The 17132-nt window shown below is 43.9% G+C and overlaps 1 protein-coding gene across 2 annotated transcripts in view; it reads left to right on the top strand.

The window, feature by feature from the left end:
• The first annotated feature begins 4669 nt into the window (after positions 1-4669).
• LOC138295892 (interleukin-20 receptor subunit alpha-like) overlaps positions 4670-17132 on the top strand; it is a 214322-nt gene continuing 201859 nt past the window's right edge. Inside the window, exon 1 of one of the 2 annotated variants that reach the window (XM_069234502.1) lies at positions 4670-4905. In XM_069234502.1, the coding sequence (XP_069090603.1) occupies positions 4809-4905 (97 nt within the window). In that variant the 5' untranslated portion in view covers positions 4670-4808. The remainder of the gene's footprint in view (positions 4906-17132) is intronic. The other variant, XM_069234503.1, reaches the window with a different exon arrangement.

Raw genomic sequence — 17132 nt, 5'->3', positions numbered from 1 at the left:
GAACCAGTGGAGAGCTACATCCACTTGAGAGACTGTGGCTTTGCACTCCCCAGGATTGATCAGTGGGCAAACCACCCACTGTATAGACTTGAGAGACTGTGGCTTTGTACTCCCCAGGATTGAACAGTGGGCAAACCACCCACTGTAGAGACTTGAGAGACTGTGGCTTTGCACTCCCCAGGATTGAACAGTGAGCAAACCACCCACTGTAGAGACTTGAGAGACTGTGGCTTTGCACTCCCCAGGATTGATCAGTGGGCAATCCACCCACTGTATAGACTTGAGAGACTGTGGCTTTGCACTCCCCAGGATTGATCAGTGGGCAAACCACCCACTGTAGAGACTTAAGAAACTGTGGCTTTGCACTCCCCAGGATTGAACAGTGGGCATGGAGCCCCCTTGTGGATCTGGCATTGTGCACTCAACCGGCTGAGGTGCCCCCCTTCCCTTCCCCCTGAGGTGCCTGTTTTATTTCTATCTGATGCCCCTGCAGTGTTCTCTCCATCTTGTTTGGGTATTGAGTGTGGGCCGCGCCCATTCCTTTTGGGCCCAGTGATCCACGGTCTGTGATGGTGGAATCCCTTGGACTTGTGTTCTTGGTGTATATAATTGTATATGGTATAAATGCATATATTTGTAAATATTTTTGATTTATGTAATTGAATATATCACAATTATTCGACTCATTTCCTTTTGTCCTTGCATTCTTCCAGGGGGGGTTGGGGGGTGTAACTGTAATGTATCAACATGCATTAGTGTGTGTGTTGTAGTGGGTGAGGGTGAGAGTGGGGAAGTTTGCGTGTTGCGGGTGTGTGTCACTGTTTTTTCCCTTCCCACTCCCCTGTGTCATAGGTGCAGTACTCACTGTGGTCTTCGCCACCGGCGTTCGTGCTCCTGGTAGAGGAGCAGGAAGATCAAGGCTGGGAGTATCTGAAGTTCCGGTTCCATGGCGTCCTGGTTCCTCGTGGGGTGTGTAGAGGTGAGCATTTTCCCTTTGAAGTCCTGTTTCTGCCGTGTTTTTGTTCGCGGTGAATCTGCCCCAGAAAAGGTGGCGGATTGGTGGGTTGTAATAGTGTGGGCGATACATTGACTTCCGCCTGTCTGTTGGCGGTTACCGCTACGGTGTTTGTTTGTACCTCCGTGGCGGTCGGAGTGTTAAACTGGCTGTCTATGTTGGCAGTTTCCGTCACGGTCGTGATTCCATTTTTTTTACCGCCGGCCTGTTGCCAGTTTTACCCGCGCTTTAACACCGACCGCCAGGGTTGTAATGACCACCCTTATCTTGTGCCCATTTTGGAAATACAAAGGTTTCCTTGATACCTATTTTTCACTCTTTATATTTCACCAAATGAATTGCTGTATACCAGGTATACAATGAAAACTCAATTGCAAGGTGCAGCTCCTTTACTTGCTCTGGATACCTAGGGTTCTTCATGAACCTACAGGTCCTATATATCCCCAACCAGAATAGTCCAACAGACATAACAGTATATTACTTTTGAAAATCTGGCATCGCAGGAAAAAGTTACAGAGTAAAACGTGGAGAAAATGGTTTTTTACCTCAATTTCGTTATTTTTTTATTTGAGCTGCTATTTTCTGTAGGAAAACCTTGTAGGATCTACACAAATGACCCCTTGGTGAATTCAGAATTTGATTTACTTTTAAGAAATGCTTAGACTTTTGGGATCCAGCATTGGCTTCACTCCCATTTCTGTCACTAACTGGAAGGAGGCTAAAAGCACAACAAATAGTAAAAATGAGGTATGTCCCAATAAAATGCAAAACTTGTGTTGAAAAATTGGGTTTTCTGATTCAAGTCTCTATGTTCCTGAAAGCTGGGAAGATGGTGATTTTTGCACTACAAACGCTTTGTTGATGCCATTTTCAGGGGAAAAAACACAAGCCTTCTTCTGCAGCCTTTTTTCCCATTTTTTTTTTTTTTTAACTACATTTTTGCTGTATTTTGGCTAATTTCTTGGTCTCCTCCAGGGAAAGCCACAAACTCTGGGTACCTCTAGAATTTCTAGGATATTGGAAAAAAGGACACAAATTTGGCACGGGTAGCTTATGTGGACAAAATGTTATGAGGGCCTAAGCGCGAACTGCCTCAAATAGCCAAAAAAAGGCTTGTCACCTGATGGGGAAAAGGCCTGGCAGCAAGCGGGTTAATGAGTTATGGTGAAACTTGGGCCCAGATTTACTTAGGCTTTGCGCCATTGCAAACTGATGCAAAGCAACACAAATCAATGTAATGGTACTTACTTTCAGGGGAAAGGTATTTTGCACTCAAAAGGTGCCCATTTGTATGCACAAAAAGCTCTTTGCGCTACTTTTTGTGACTTTGCCTCAAGTGAATGATGCTGGAGTGTTACTGTGGAGGATCAGCGCAAACACTCTTAGGTTTCGATCCAATGCTTGATCTACTAAGATAGCCTGGCCGATCTTTGTATCAAAAAGTAGTGCTTCCTCCAAGTATATATTAACAATGGGAAATGTTTTAATTGCTCAGAACAGCTACGCATTGCATTTGTACTTAAGTGCACAGCATAACCCAATGTGTGTGATCCTTCTGAAATATGTCTAGGAAAAAGAATGTGTACTGCAGGGGTATCTTTTCTGTACAAATCCTATTCTATTCGGCACGCACTCATCTCTATGCCTGGTAGAAGGTTGTGCATCTCGTTAGTTGTTAGTTAGCACGCCAGGACAGGGAATGGCAGCAGCAACAGGTCAATCATAGTAGATATGGCTCTGTAGTGTGTTCTCTCACTTCTGTAACACATCACAGCAAATGTGTTTGCTGTGCTACATTGCATAACAAATTAGTAAATCTGTCCCTTGCTGTTTTGGTTCTCGGTGTGAGATGACCGTGGAGTTTTGCCCTCAGTTAAAGGGGATCCTGGGTTCCCAGCAGCTCCTATGGTGAAAGGGTTTTAAACAGTTTAGCTCACACTTCTTTCAGCCCTGGATTGATTTAGGTGCTGTCTTCTGTTTGTGTGTGGTTTCACAGGTCAGAGAGAACCTTTTTTCTTATTTCACTTTGTCTCAAGTCTGGGCGCCACCTTTGGATCTTGGAGCTCCTTGGGGATTCACTTTCAGCAGCCTTTACCAATCTTTTGTGAGTTGGTTTCCCAAGTGTTAGGTGTTGAACTCCACATACAGCATGATTTCCTCAATGCTAAGACCAGGTGACATGTTTTTTAACTCCTAAGGCCCTTACATTATTCCAAATCGGAGTTTGCACTCAAATCAGAATTTAGTACAGGAAGTATGCAGATTTCGCAATTTTTCCCCACGCAAATTTCGCCAGGTAGTACCTGGCCAAATCAGTGCAGGGAAAAACACAAAATACAGACTGTTACAGCACGTAAAGAGTGGAACATGAAATTTTACTGTTTAATTCTTCAGTCCGAAATGTTGAACTTTGATTGCAGAGGTATTACCACACCCTGTAAATAACATATACTGCGTTGTCGTTTTTTTTCTCTCCAAATGACAGGCCACTCCCAATGAAGCTTGTGAAGTGGTTCTGGCTTTAACATATGATATTTACCCACCAAGGTATGTTTGCTGTAGAACTTAACAAACTTCCTTGGAATCGTAGGGATCTATCCCCTTTGTGTGTTATATACAATTTCGTCAGTATTCATGCTGGTTCACTTTCACCACGAAAGCATGGTGGAGGCAACATTCAATGCACTTTCCTCTAGTGTGGGTGCTCACTGCTAAGGACAACACTTTCGCCGTGGAGAAGTACATCCTACAATAGATCGAAGTAACTTCTGGGCTTTCTAATGGAGGTTGAGGCCATGTCCCCTCGCCTTCCTAGGGGCAGCCGCCGCAAGACAGACACAAGGATCGAATAAAAGTTAGCCCGCGAAAAATTGTGGTTTGCAAGTGTGCTTAGTTTGTACTTTGGCCTTCAGACCTAGTAACAGTTAGCAAGCTCATATGCAGATTACTTCTGAAAAACGGCCATATTTACTTTCAAGTGAACGTCTGTTTGCAGCTTAATGGACACTGTACCTCATGTTTTATTTACTGCAAGATTTGGAAGCACCGAAAAGCGATTCAGCTTAGTGTGCTCAATACAAATATTCGTTTTCTCACTATAACGTAGTTACAAAAATAATAACCTCGCCGATCACTTGGTCTAGAAGGAAAGTGAAACTGTCTATGTGCTCTCAAACGGCAACATCGTTAAGGCTACTTTTTGAAAACTTGCTATTCTTAAACGTCAGTTAATCAGCCATGTAAAGAAATGTTATAAACTGAACGACGTTTCCAAAAATAACTGATTTCTAATTTTAAAGAGTTTGGTCATTTTCATTTTTAACTGTCATTCGACAGCTCGGCTCCTTCTTGACACTTAGACTTTCACGGTGTATTTGAAGAACTTCTGGCATTATAGTACGTCGCAGTGTTTTTTTTGTTGTTTTTTTTAACCACACGATGTCATCAGCTTCAAATGACAGATACCGCACAACTAAGCGCTGCTGTAAAGGTGTGAGGTGAGGCGGCAGTGGGCGGACCGGCCGTTCAGCTAGCACCCGTGCTGCCGCCCACAACGGCATTCCTGCGCTGCCCACACAGCGCGTCCGAAAGCGAAGCAGGTGTATCAAGGGAGGAACCGTGAGCACATCAGCTCCGCCCTGTGCAGAGCGTGGGTGTTTCTGCCAGAGTAGCGAGAGGTTACCTAGTGCGGGCTGACAGTCGAACTGGTCCCCACGACACGTCGCGCCATGTGGCACGAGAGGCCTGGGTGCTTCCAGCCAAGCTTCATCAGGACTACTAGTTTCGACTTTTAATGATGCAGCCAGCCCATTGGAGGTGGGCGACGGGTACAGCCCGGGCGCTGTGTATCCTGGCGGCTCTGCTTCTGCTCCCCCTGCAGGCGGTTTCAGGTAATAATCAAAGGCAAGATATTTGGGACCTTAGCCAGAGGTCGAAGTGTATAGAACGTATAGGCACTGTCACCCTGAGTACAGAGGGCGGGGTCAGTGAGCGTGAAGACGTGCCAGGGACGTGGCGAGAAAGAACAAAGTATTCTAATATCAGGATCTAACTGGTGAAAAATAGGATTGGCACCAAAATAATAGTGTCCCCCATTAGCCATTCAGATAGATAAAGAAGTGGCCTTCATTTGCAAATCAGGCCAATGTTTAACTTGCTAAGTCACGATGCCCGGGTTTTACGCAAGGTATGGGAGAGTGCGTGCATTTGTGTTTGCAGCAGGCGATGTTTGTTGTGATTTCTGGAAAATCCACAGTAAAAGTGACCCACCAGACCACAAAATAGACCCACCAACTGCTAACAAAACACGAGAGATACTTATCCGTCAGACCAGCCCATCGCGCACTGCCCGATTACTGGTTGGTGCACTGTAGAACATTGTCCTGTGTATTTATAGTGCTAAGATAGCCCACCCTGTAATGAAACCATTGTGAATATGTTAACCAATAATTGAGACATGTACTACAATATAAGACAGGCTGACACAGTTTAAAAACGGTATTGCTATATAAGATAAGCTGCTTCAAAAAGTGCAAAAAGTTGTAGGGTTTAAGGGCCAGATGTAGAAAAGGTTTAGCGACTCGCAAACGGCGAAAAACGCAGTTTGCGAGTCGCTAAAGCCCATCTGGTATGTAGAAATGACTTTTGCGAGTCGGAACCGACTCACAAAATGCATTTCCGATTCGCAAATAGGAAGGGGTGTCCCCTTCCTATTTGCGAGTCGCAATAGTATGCAATTCCATTTGCGACCGCGAATGGACTCGCAGTTACCATCCACTTGAAGTGGATGGTAACCCAGTCGCAAACGGGAAGGGGTCCCCATGGGACCCCTTTCCCTTTGGGTCTGGACCCAAAAATAATTTTTCATAGCAGGCAGTGGTCCAATGGACCACTGCCTGCCCTGAAAAATACCGAAACAAAAGGTTTCGGTTTATTTTTAAAAGTGCAGCTCGTTCTCCTTTAAGGAAAACGGGTTGCACTTTGAAAAAAAAAATAGCTTTATTTAAAAGCAGTCACGGACATGGAGGTCTGCTGTTCCCAGCAGGCCTCCATCCCCGTGAGTGCCCTGAATCGCTATGGGGTCGCAAACTACGACCCACCTCATTAATATTAATGAGGTGGGTCTTTGCGACCCCATAGCGACTCGCAGAAGGTGTCTGAGACACCTTTCTGCATCCCAAAGTGCGACTTGCAATTTGCGAGTCGCAGGGACTCGCAAATTGCAAGTCGCAATTTGGGACTTTGCTACATCTGGCCCCTTGTTCTTACAGGGCTTTCGAAAGTTATATTTTTTGTAACACACAATGAAACCGGACGTAGTGCAAAACGTTTTAAAGGTTCCCAGTTCAAGGAGGCCTTCCAGAATTGTTAATACCCTTACATAACCTCTGAAAAAGAATAACCCTTGGTCACAATGAACCTTCAGAGAATTCTATCAATTAAAGCCTATCGTGTCTCCCAATAAGTTTTTCGATTAACCTATTAACCAATTCCTCACATTTACATTTTCCAGGTAACAGTACACTCTGGGAAGAAGGCTTGTTTCTTTTGTAGCCGTCTCTTCTTTCACTTCAAAGCACAGTCTCTAGCTCCTTCCCCTTCAGCTCAAGGCAACTCAAGATCGGCATTAGCTGTTCAGGAACGGTTGTTTTTAGCAAAAATATGAGGATTGTTTTATTAAAGTTAAAAAACCTGGAAACATCGTTCACACTGGATCCCATTCACTTCGTCCTATCACCTAGCATGAGGTGAGCTTCAAGGGTTTTCAGACATGATTTCATTTTGCCTCACACTAGCATTTTAAGGGTATTATGGGCCCTAATGCAAGTAGGGAAAATGTATCCCTCCTTCACCTGGTTTGATAGTGAAAACACTTCTATAACTGGAATGCAACAGGCGATGGTGCCACTACACCTGCAGCCCTATTTACAGATATATTCCTGGTGTAAGGTTGCAGTGCTGGTATCTTCAAACCCCTCTTCAGGTACTTAGCCTGATACAAACATTTTTGATATATTCTAGATTTAGTTCCCCAAGTCGCTACCTAAATTTGCTCGTTCTAGTATTAGCAGCAATCGAAGACTAAACTGTGCCTGAATTCTGTGCGACATCTACCTGCTGCCAGCCAGGAGGCACAATTGATGTGCCCTTTGCCTCTTGACACATAATAGTGTAACTGTAACTCATGTATGACAACATAAGGAATTAATATTTTTATTTGTATAATCTTTGAGCTATACAATAAAACACAGAATATTATTTAGAAGTACTGTAATTTCACCCGTGGAGCCTGGATCCAGAATTCAGTATCTATGCGGCTGTAGATAATCATACAGCTGAAGGCATAAGGATGCGAGAGGGCGTACAAATCAGCACAAAGATTCGAGAGATCAATGGCCCAATTCATAAAGATTTTTCTATGAGTAGAGACCATGCACTCCTGTAATACTCCCAACTTACTACGAATTCCAGGAGTATGCCGCTAAATCTGTGTGAATCGAATCTCTACTGTTTAGACTGAGGAAACTGGAAAATGTTTGAGCACTTCTAAAAAAGAAAGTTATGAATTTTTTAATAAGGTTGGTTCTGATCACTACTGTTTTTCTTGATCGATTGCTTATCTATCAAGCAGCCCTACAGCCATGCCTCTGAACTTATGTCATTGTGTCACAGCACTGGTGACTTTTGCTGGAGCTCGGAGTAATGTCCAGGGCCTACTGGTACAACAATGTTCATTATGTACTTTGGTTAGAGGTACTAGGTACATTTCCAGGACATGCCCATCAAATAATATTGACCGGGGTTATGAACACAGTAATTAATGGTCAAGCCATGTCTTGAGCTCTCTTTCAGCATAGCCATGGATCCATATTCCATAGGTGTATTGGCAGATGTAATTAGTCCCTTCCTGGATACAGGGTTTGTTTGATATGCGTGATATGCGTGAATTAGACGTGTTAAAGGTACTATGGTTGAAAGGTAAAGATAATTGTCCTAGCATTGTTGCATTACAGTTTTGATCATAATCATTAGGTCTCGTCAATATTTATATATATTTATAGGTGTATATATATATATATATATATATATATACCTAAGGAATACTGTGTATTTTATTCCAGTAACAGCAATGAGAGGTTCTGCTGACCTTCTAAATGGGAGGCATCTATTTCTTTGAGCAGTAATTGGGAGGCATTTGCTTTTCTTTCTATGTTTTCCTTTTTGGTGTTGAGATTATAACTTTTGTAATGTAGTGGTATATTTCTATGCAAGCAGTTGTGTACTTTAACGCACATGTGGATACAAACTCAAACTCCTCCATAAAACCTCAGTTTGGGCTGTTCTTGAGTTCTCTCCAGAAATATAAATCGCAATGTTTGCTGCTTCCATACTTCCATTGATGCTTGGTTTGGTTGATCCCTTACTATATGCATTATCTCGTGGTTCTGTTATATGGTGCTTCATCTCTTTGCTCTCCACTTTTTTCATCTCGTTTTTCAAAACTTCTTTTGACTTTCTTGCAGTATCCATTTGCCTCTTATTCTGCCGAGTGCATCTTTGTGTGTTTATGAATATGTACACTTAAAGAGTAACTTTTTATTATAGTCCAATAATATCATTGTGGGGTTCTGAAGACAAACGGAACTACGAGGTATAAGCTGTATGATTTGTAAATGTCACTAGACCACAGGTTATACTTTACATATTTTGTACATGTGTATTTTGATGCATCTTTCATGAAAAAGATATATTTTCTTTAATCTGTAGGCTTGTCTGCACTAATAATTAGAGACTATTCATTTTTAAATATATTTTTCATAAGATTAGTTGTGAATGTTTTTTTGCTGTGCTAAGTAGCATATTATCTCTGTAAAATAGGTTAATACTGTAATTGATGGTGACATTATGCAATGAGATAATGTTTGTATTGTACATTTATAAGAAAATGACGCTTGCACTTTAAATTACAAAGATTTGCACCCTGAAAGTGTTATCTAATTCTCAAGACTAATGAAGAGTTATGGGAAAAAAAATCCTCTCCCATTTCAATAATCAACGAAAATTGTTATTGGTGTTGGTCAGTGTTGACCATTGACAGCTAGAACCTGCATTTTGATGATGCAGTTGTGTCAGAGTCGTAGTTGGTATACCAGGATTTGTATCATTAATATTTGCAGCACAACTGCAGTGAAGGCTCGTAGGGGCTAAAGCTTCGAAGGCCCTATGCCTTACAAAAAGCCAGTCGTCCAAGGGAAATCAGAAAACTGATTAAGTAGTGTTAATCCTACTCAATTCAGCTGCTAAATTATCACTGAAAAAAGGAGGATAAGTGACCCACTGCCTCTAGCTTATGGCGTGGTTCAGTAAAAGAGCAATTCGGTTGAGCTAAACCTATCATCCTAAAATGCCTGTTATGCTTCATTCCTTGGTTAATAGTTATTTTATCTTGCTAGTTCAACTTAAAAATATTTAGCCACACACTTCCTTACTTAATTTGCCATTGGCAAGACATTGTTAGAACTGTAGGTGTCAGCCCACATCATGTCAGCATTCCTTTTGCACTAACGTGGACCCTCAGCCTGCAAATCTCAATGGCACCCCTTCTTGAGACATTACAATATTGTCATCCATTCGAAAATTGACCCATACCCCACTACCAGTGAAATAGAACAACAAAATAAAACTCAAAACCTATCAACACAAAACCAGGGTTCCTGCTCCTTACTGTTAGATTGTACATCTATCAGCATGTCAACAACATGCTTGTTGTGCTTACTGTTTTGATGAGTCACTGATTTTCTACATTAGTGTCATCACTTTAAAAGAGAGCTCAGGCATGAAAAGCAGAGTGATCAACCAATCATGCCATGAGGTGTGATCCAACACCCACAGGCACTGCCCAACAGAAACCCATTCACTACAACATTTTGAGTGACGTGCACAGGTCAGCTTCAAAATCAATGGTGCAATAATAGTTCACTCAGAAGAGTCACCAGTAGTTTCCACTTCACTGGATCCAAAGTTTGCAGAAAGAAGGGTGACGAGATAGATAGATAGATAGATAGATAGATAGATAGATAGATAGATAGATAGATAGATAGATATTGATAGAGTTGCAAATGTAGATATGGATAGCTATTGTTCCAAAGGTATATCTGGCAGACAGCCCACTAGATAGATATACAAAGAGATAGATAAAGTCGCAAAGTTAGCTAGATATGGTTGCATAGATAGATAGATAGATAGATAGATAGATAGATAGATAGATAGATAGAGAGATAGATAGATAGATCAGAAATTTGAAGTTATTGGTACAGCTTCAATTAGTAAAATAATATTTAAATATCTGTATAAGCACAAAATACAAGAGCCAGCCAGCCACCTCCCAAACATATATCTACTTGCAGTCCATTATATTATGTTCCACTATGATCTCATCCAGTGTCATTGGTCACACCAGAGCCCTTCCTTTGATGTAGGGATTAGTCAATATATCCTATTTTAAGAAGACTGGCCCTCTGCTCAGAGTAGCTTAGCACACTTAGGGGCATATTTACTAAACTTTTGGCACAGGGCAGAGCCACAAACCTTCTTGCTCGGCTGCTAAGTGTCAAAAGAAAAGGGCAGGAATGCGCTCTATCTACAAAATACGGTGCATTCCTGTCTTTTCCCCCTGCACAGAATGCAGCACACATAGAAAAAGGAAAAAACAAGGACAAATAAAGGTATTTCTCCTTGTTGCGCATCCTTTAGGAGGCGTAGGCTTTTAACGCATTCCCAGGTTTAAAAATCCTTATAAATCTGGGAATGCATCGAAATCCATGGGTGTTGTGGGGAAACACCTACCGCAACACCCATGGGATGCGTCTTTGATGCAGAGTAAAGCAACTTGTGCTGCGTTGCCTTATTCCATATCCACAAGGCCATGAAAAGCCATGCATAGTGGCTTTGTGTGGCCTTGTATACATTTCTCTGCAGCCACTACTGTCAGTGCATCAAAATAATTGACACACCTGCATCAAAAGCTGCTTGTAAATGTGGACCTTAGTCCTCAGAATAATGAAATACTGCCCCTCAGCCCCATTGGGATGTTCAGGAAAAAATGACGTATCTGGGAAGCACCACACTCTTCAGCTATGGGAAAGGACAGTCATGGATACCAGAAGTTTAGTTCATCTGGACGAAGAGTTTTTCAGCTTGTCCAGAGCAATCTAATAATTAAGTTCCTGCAGTATCACCACATTTCACCTCATATTTTCCCCAGGAATCTAATTTTGTCAACCCACAATTGAAAGTCTAACAGGCTTATTTAACGTTCTGTTGGTTGTTCTCTTTTACACCCGATATGTGTTCCACTACTCTGGTGGAGTACAGCCCGCATACATAGAAACCTCCACCTTACATACAAAGATCCCCTGGCTTTCTGTAGAACCACAGCCAAGGAGAATCAGCTGGAGGCATTGAAGCTTTGCTGTGTGAGCACCATGTTCAATGTCCTCACACAGCACAATTGTGTATTTCTAAAAGAAATTCCCAAAGTCAGAGTATGATGTTGAAAAGCAAAATATTAAGGGCCCTGGCACACTGAGGTTTTTATCCCACTGTATCTGAGGTCATTAACCCTAGTTCCTGTTCGGAACCGCTACGCTTTCCTCGGCAGTCCTGAACAGAAAAAATGACTACCAACATCCATTGTCAATAGGATGGAAAGTCTGATATGGTGTTTCCTGTAACTTCCAAATAGAACAAGGGAATCTGGCAGACAGAGTACCCTGGCACATTTTTTGAGCAGAGTACCTTGTCTGCAAAACTTTACTTAAATCCTTAAATCTAATCCCGCCTCGGTTGCATTATCAGTCAGCTGCATCAACTGTGACTTCTTTCAATTTATACTTGTTCTTGAGTACTGACAAAATTCCGTTATTGTGTCAATAAAAGGGTGCAATTATCCTTGGGGTTTTTAACACATGACAATATTTTGTCAGCATAGAAGTTCAGTAAGGTTCTGCGCGCATAGAAGCTGACGGCTCTTTGTAGATGTTCCTTCCTTGATACGTGTGCCAAAGGTTTTATAGCCACCACACACAGGAACGGAGACAGCCCTGTGTAGTTTGCGGCATAGCTCAAAACTGCCAGAATTAATTCTATAAGTCCTCACACTTACCATCAACTCAAAGTACAGCAACCTAATTAGAGAGAGAACAGCCAACAGTAGGATCGCATCCAGTTGGGAAGAAGCATTGTTTACTTAGGAATAAAAGGGGAATTCCCTTGTGTTAAAGGTGGTGTACAGACCCAACAAGAGTCTCTTCCTGATCAGTAATTCCAAGGATATTGCCCCAAATACAAAGCAGGGTGGTGTCTGTCCCGTTGTGTAGCCAGAAACATATTATGCTTCATTCAGAAAGCCTCACATCAGCCTGGACCCAAGTCTGTTAAACCACTGGCTTCCCCACACCGTCTTAAAACTTAAAAGGAATTTGTGATCCTCCAATGCATCCCAACTCAATCAACATATGCCAATGAAATTGAAATTCAGAGGAAATACATTAATAGCCTTGGCACTAATCTCTGAAATACTCTGCTACATACGCCGAGTAATCAAAAGGATTTTCACTAATTGAGAAAAAAAGACTTGAAAACCTTATTGCTCACAGACACATCGTTTCTTCCCACAGATGAAACCCTCCAGTTAAAAGTTATTGATACCCTTTCCTCACTCCCCTTGTACAGCCTATTAATCTGCTTCTATTTACCTTCTGTAGTCTAATTCTTGCCCAGTACCCCCAAGAATCCCCTTTCTTCTCTCCCTCCTTTTCATTCTTTGGGGCATATTTATACTCCGTTTGCGCCGAATTTGCATCGTTTTTTTTTTACGCAAATTCGACGCAAAACTAACTCCATATTTATACTTTGGCGTTAGACGCTTCTAGCGCCAAAGTTCATGGAGTTAGCGTCATTTTTTGGCGTGAACACCTTCCTTGCGTTAATGAGATGCAAGGTAGGCGTTCCCGTCTTAAAAAATGACTCCCAGGCATGTGCGTGGTATTTATACTCCCGGGCAAAAATGACGCCCGGGAGTGGGCGGGGCAAAAAACCCCGCATTTGCGCCTCTTTTTAACGCCTGGGTCAGGGCAGGCGTTAAGGGACCTGTGGGCTCAGAATGAGCCCAGAGGTGCCCTCCCTTGCCCCCAGGTACACCCCCTGCCACCCTTGCTCACCCCAGGAGGACACCCAAGGATGGAGGGACCCATCCCAGGGAAGAAAAGGTAAGTTGTGGTAAGTATTTTTTTTAATTTTTTTTTGTGGCATAGGGGGGCCTGATTTGTGCCCCCCTACATGCCACTATGCCCAATGACCATGCCCAGGGGACAGAAGTCCCCTGGGCATGGCCATTGGGCAAGGGGGCATGACTCCTGTCTTTGCTAAGACAGGAGTCATGTTAATGGCGTCTGGGCGCCAAAAAAAAATGGCGCAAATCGGGTTAAGACGATTTTTTGGCCTCAGCCTGACTTGCCCCATTTTTGGACGCCCAAACGCCATTTTTCCCTACGCCGGCGCTGCCTGGTGTACGTGTTTTTTTTTCACGCACACAAGGCAGCGCCGGTCGGCTAACGCCATTCAATAAATACGGCGCACGCATGGTGCTTCAGAATGGCGTTAGCCGGCGCTAAATTTTTTGGCGCAAAACTGCGTTAGCGCAGTTTTGCGTCAAAAAGTATAAATATGGCCCTTTGTTTTTTCTTATTCGTATAGTGATCTAAGATGTCTGTTTGGTTAAATGTAAGCGCTTTATAAAACTCCTCAAGTAATTAAACTTGTATTGAATCCTTCTTTTGGAATATTCGGGACTAGGACCTTCACTAAAAGATTTAACATGCGAGTGATAATATAAGTCAACAAAGAGGAAACTTCCATGAAGAGTCGTGCAGAGTCCCTTATTGAATCAGTCAGTGTCAGTGAATTTAGTTGTACTGAGTTCGTTGGTGAGGATATTAGTCTCAGTGTGAACAAACTAGGTTTTATTCTAGTTGTACATGGACGGTTTAGTTTACTTGGGGTGTCTTCTATTGTCTGCTATGAAATCATTGTAAATGTCAGGCACCTCCACAATTTGGTTCTCGTATACCCTCCCTGTGGAGGCTGCAGAGGCGTGCCAGGCTGGCCAGTTCAATGAGATTTCACGTGCAATCAAGCACAGCAGAGAGATCCCACTCCAGAGGGTGAGAACATTTTTTGCACTATTTGGTTTCAGAATGTTTTAATGTTGTCTGAACAGGTTTAACGTGCTTTTAGTTAGCAGCTAAAGGGACTTTATAGGCAAAGGTTAAAGCACCATATGCATGCTTGACTCCTGCTACTTTTTGTGCCTCTGGCCATTTGCTTGTGAGGGTGGTTCTGAAATGAAGCCAGCTATAGTATGCGGCAGTGAAAGTGGGTAGGTCCTTTTGTAGCCTTCTAAGTAAAACTCCGGGCTCTGACATATTTCTTTTTTAACACGGGGCCTCATTCGCAAAGCCATTCCTGAATGTGAACATATGTTTACAGTTGAAAATGGCTGCCTCTATGCCTGCTAGAAACTAACAAAGAATTCTTGACAAATGTAAATGGCATTACTGCTGCAAATTTCTCCGTCACGTAGGAAGAAATCTGCAGTACTAAATCTCATGCAAAAGATGGGAAGTAGGCGGATCATAGTGTGGTGAGCCGTGATAATTTGTATGTAAATGTGTGTTTGCCGACTTTCACACAGTGCTGAAAATGGGAAATATATACCCCATAAATCCCCAAAGTAGGGATATGTGGGTTGGCAGGAACAAGGAGGCAGAGTCACAAAGGGCAGAACAAGGAGGCAGAGTCACAAAGGGCAGAGTCTTGAGGAGTTGTTTGATAAAAGTCAGCCTATGAATTATTTTTTACAAACTCTGAACCTAAAGAAATAGGCAACAATAAAAACTGGAAAAATAAATTTTAGGTGGCAGAGGTTTGACAGTGCACTTTTATACCTAGTATGCTCAGTTACTAATAACAAGTATGCATTGGGTGCTCCAACAAGTAGTAAGAGCACTTCTAATGCTTGTGTAAGCTGTCTTCCTTTCAAACTTTCATTCATAGATTTGCTTGCCTTTGCATCCACCACATGTTTGTCAGGCGTATTTAACCTTGACTTCCTCAGGGCTTATATTTCAGTCAAATTGTGAAACTCATACCCTCCTCCATATTTTACGTATTTGTTAGAAATGGGGTCTTTGGTTGACAGTCAGGTTACCCCCTGTTCAAGCAAGGACCCTCACTCTAGTCAGGGTAAAAGAGAATCACCCTCAGCTAACCCCTGCTTACCCTCTTGGTAGCTTGGCAGAGTCTGTACCCTTAGATTGCACTGGGGTCAGGGGTGAATCTCTCCCTCACCTGCCCCTACTCTCAGGGTCCTGCACCCCCCTCAGAGAGAGTACCCCTAGAAATCACACCAGGGGGGTGATTGGGCAAACCACCCCCCCTTCAGGTCAGGGTTTACCACCTGCACCTGATCCTCCAGTCCAGGGTCTGTACCCTCAGACTGGACCACTGCCTGGCAACCCAGGACATCATTGGGGGCACACCGACCCCCCACCAGGTCAGAGTTTATCCTCTGAACCTGGTCCTCCAACCCAGAGTCACCACCCTGCGGTTGAACCACTGCCTGGCGCACCAGAACTTCCTTTGGAGCACACCTACTCCCCATCAGGTCAGAGTTTACCCCCTGAACCTGATCCTTCAACCCAGATTCACCACCCTGTGGTTGAACCATTTACTGGCACACCAGGAATTCCTGGGGGGCACACTTACCCCCCCAAGGGACACACTATCCCCCAGGGCCACACAAGAGTTTGGCTGGCACAGGTCTCCTGACCCCTGGACATCTGGCAGAGTCTGGATTCCCCCAACCCAGAAATGGTCTCACCAAGGTCACTGCTTGGGGGCTCTGCTCTCAGAGCTGACCCCTGACCCTCCTGATTTTCCACTGGAGTCCGCAACCCCCTCTCAACCCTCTGTCTGGACTTCTGCACCCCCTCACTAGGAGTGGTACTGCCAGACACCATAACTGGTGGGACACTGGCTACAGCCGCCCCCCAAGTTCTCCTGACACTGTGGGGTCTCCCTCAACAGATGGCCCTACGGTACAGGCTAGGCTCCCCTCCTGGTGTTCCCTCATGGAACCCTCCGGTACCTGGGACCGGATCTCGGGCACCTTGGGCCTCAGCCCATCCCCATTCCCTCTCCTCTGAGACTGGATATGGGGTCCCTCACCCATCCCACTACACTGGGACCTACCTGGGACACTACAATCCTTCCCTACCTCACCTGGTTGGGAAATACCTAGACCACTTACCTCAGGAGCACCTCCAAATGCCTCTTCAGACTCTCTGGTACTCACCCAGAGGTCTGCCTCCTGTGTAAGTTCCCTGGGGTCAAATAACTCACACTCCACCTGGTGTTGGCGTAGCTCTGGAAAATAAGTACTAGACATATGCTCTCCAGCAAGTACATCACTCAGCCCTGCACCTGAATTCACAAAAGTACCCTTCACCCAACCATGCAGTGACTCAGCCTTGAAAAAGCACACTACATCACCCTCCTGAGACTTGTGAGACAGTGCCTGACTGTCCCTGACACTCAACCCACCCTTTTCTGGGATGTCTTCACACTCCATAACCAGGACCTCTACCTGGGGGTAACCCCTCTCCCTGTCACTCTCACCTAGACTCAATAGAGTGTTCCTCCCACCAGTAGGAATATGACTCCCCATGCCAGTTCCCCAAGCCACATCAGGACCCTGTACATCACTGGAGCTACCTCATACCCCTGAACCTCCTGGTGTGTGTTGACTCCCTCCTTCAAGTAGGGCACCACACCTCTGGGCATGTGCACTTCTTCAGCAGCACCAGATATAAAATTGTTGCTGCCATCATCTGAACTAGACTCAGCCTTCATGGCTTCCAGCTTCAGCTCTTCACAGCTCAGCTCTTGAGCTGCAATCCTTTCATTTTCCAGGGCTAAGGCTCTCTCCTCCTCAGCCCTCTCAAGCTCTGCATCTAGCTCTTCCAGGCTCTGGATTCGAGCTAGGAGCCAATCATCT

The sequence above is a fragment of the Pleurodeles waltl genome, chromosome 5 (genome assembly GCF_031143425.1).
Source record: "Pleurodeles waltl isolate 20211129_DDA chromosome 5, aPleWal1.hap1.20221129, whole genome shotgun sequence".
Classification (NCBI taxonomy): Eukaryota; Metazoa; Chordata; class Amphibia; order Caudata; family Salamandridae; genus Pleurodeles; species Pleurodeles waltl.
The sequence above is the reverse complement of the archived record's forward strand: the minus strand, read 5'-3'. Positions and strand labels throughout refer to the sequence as shown.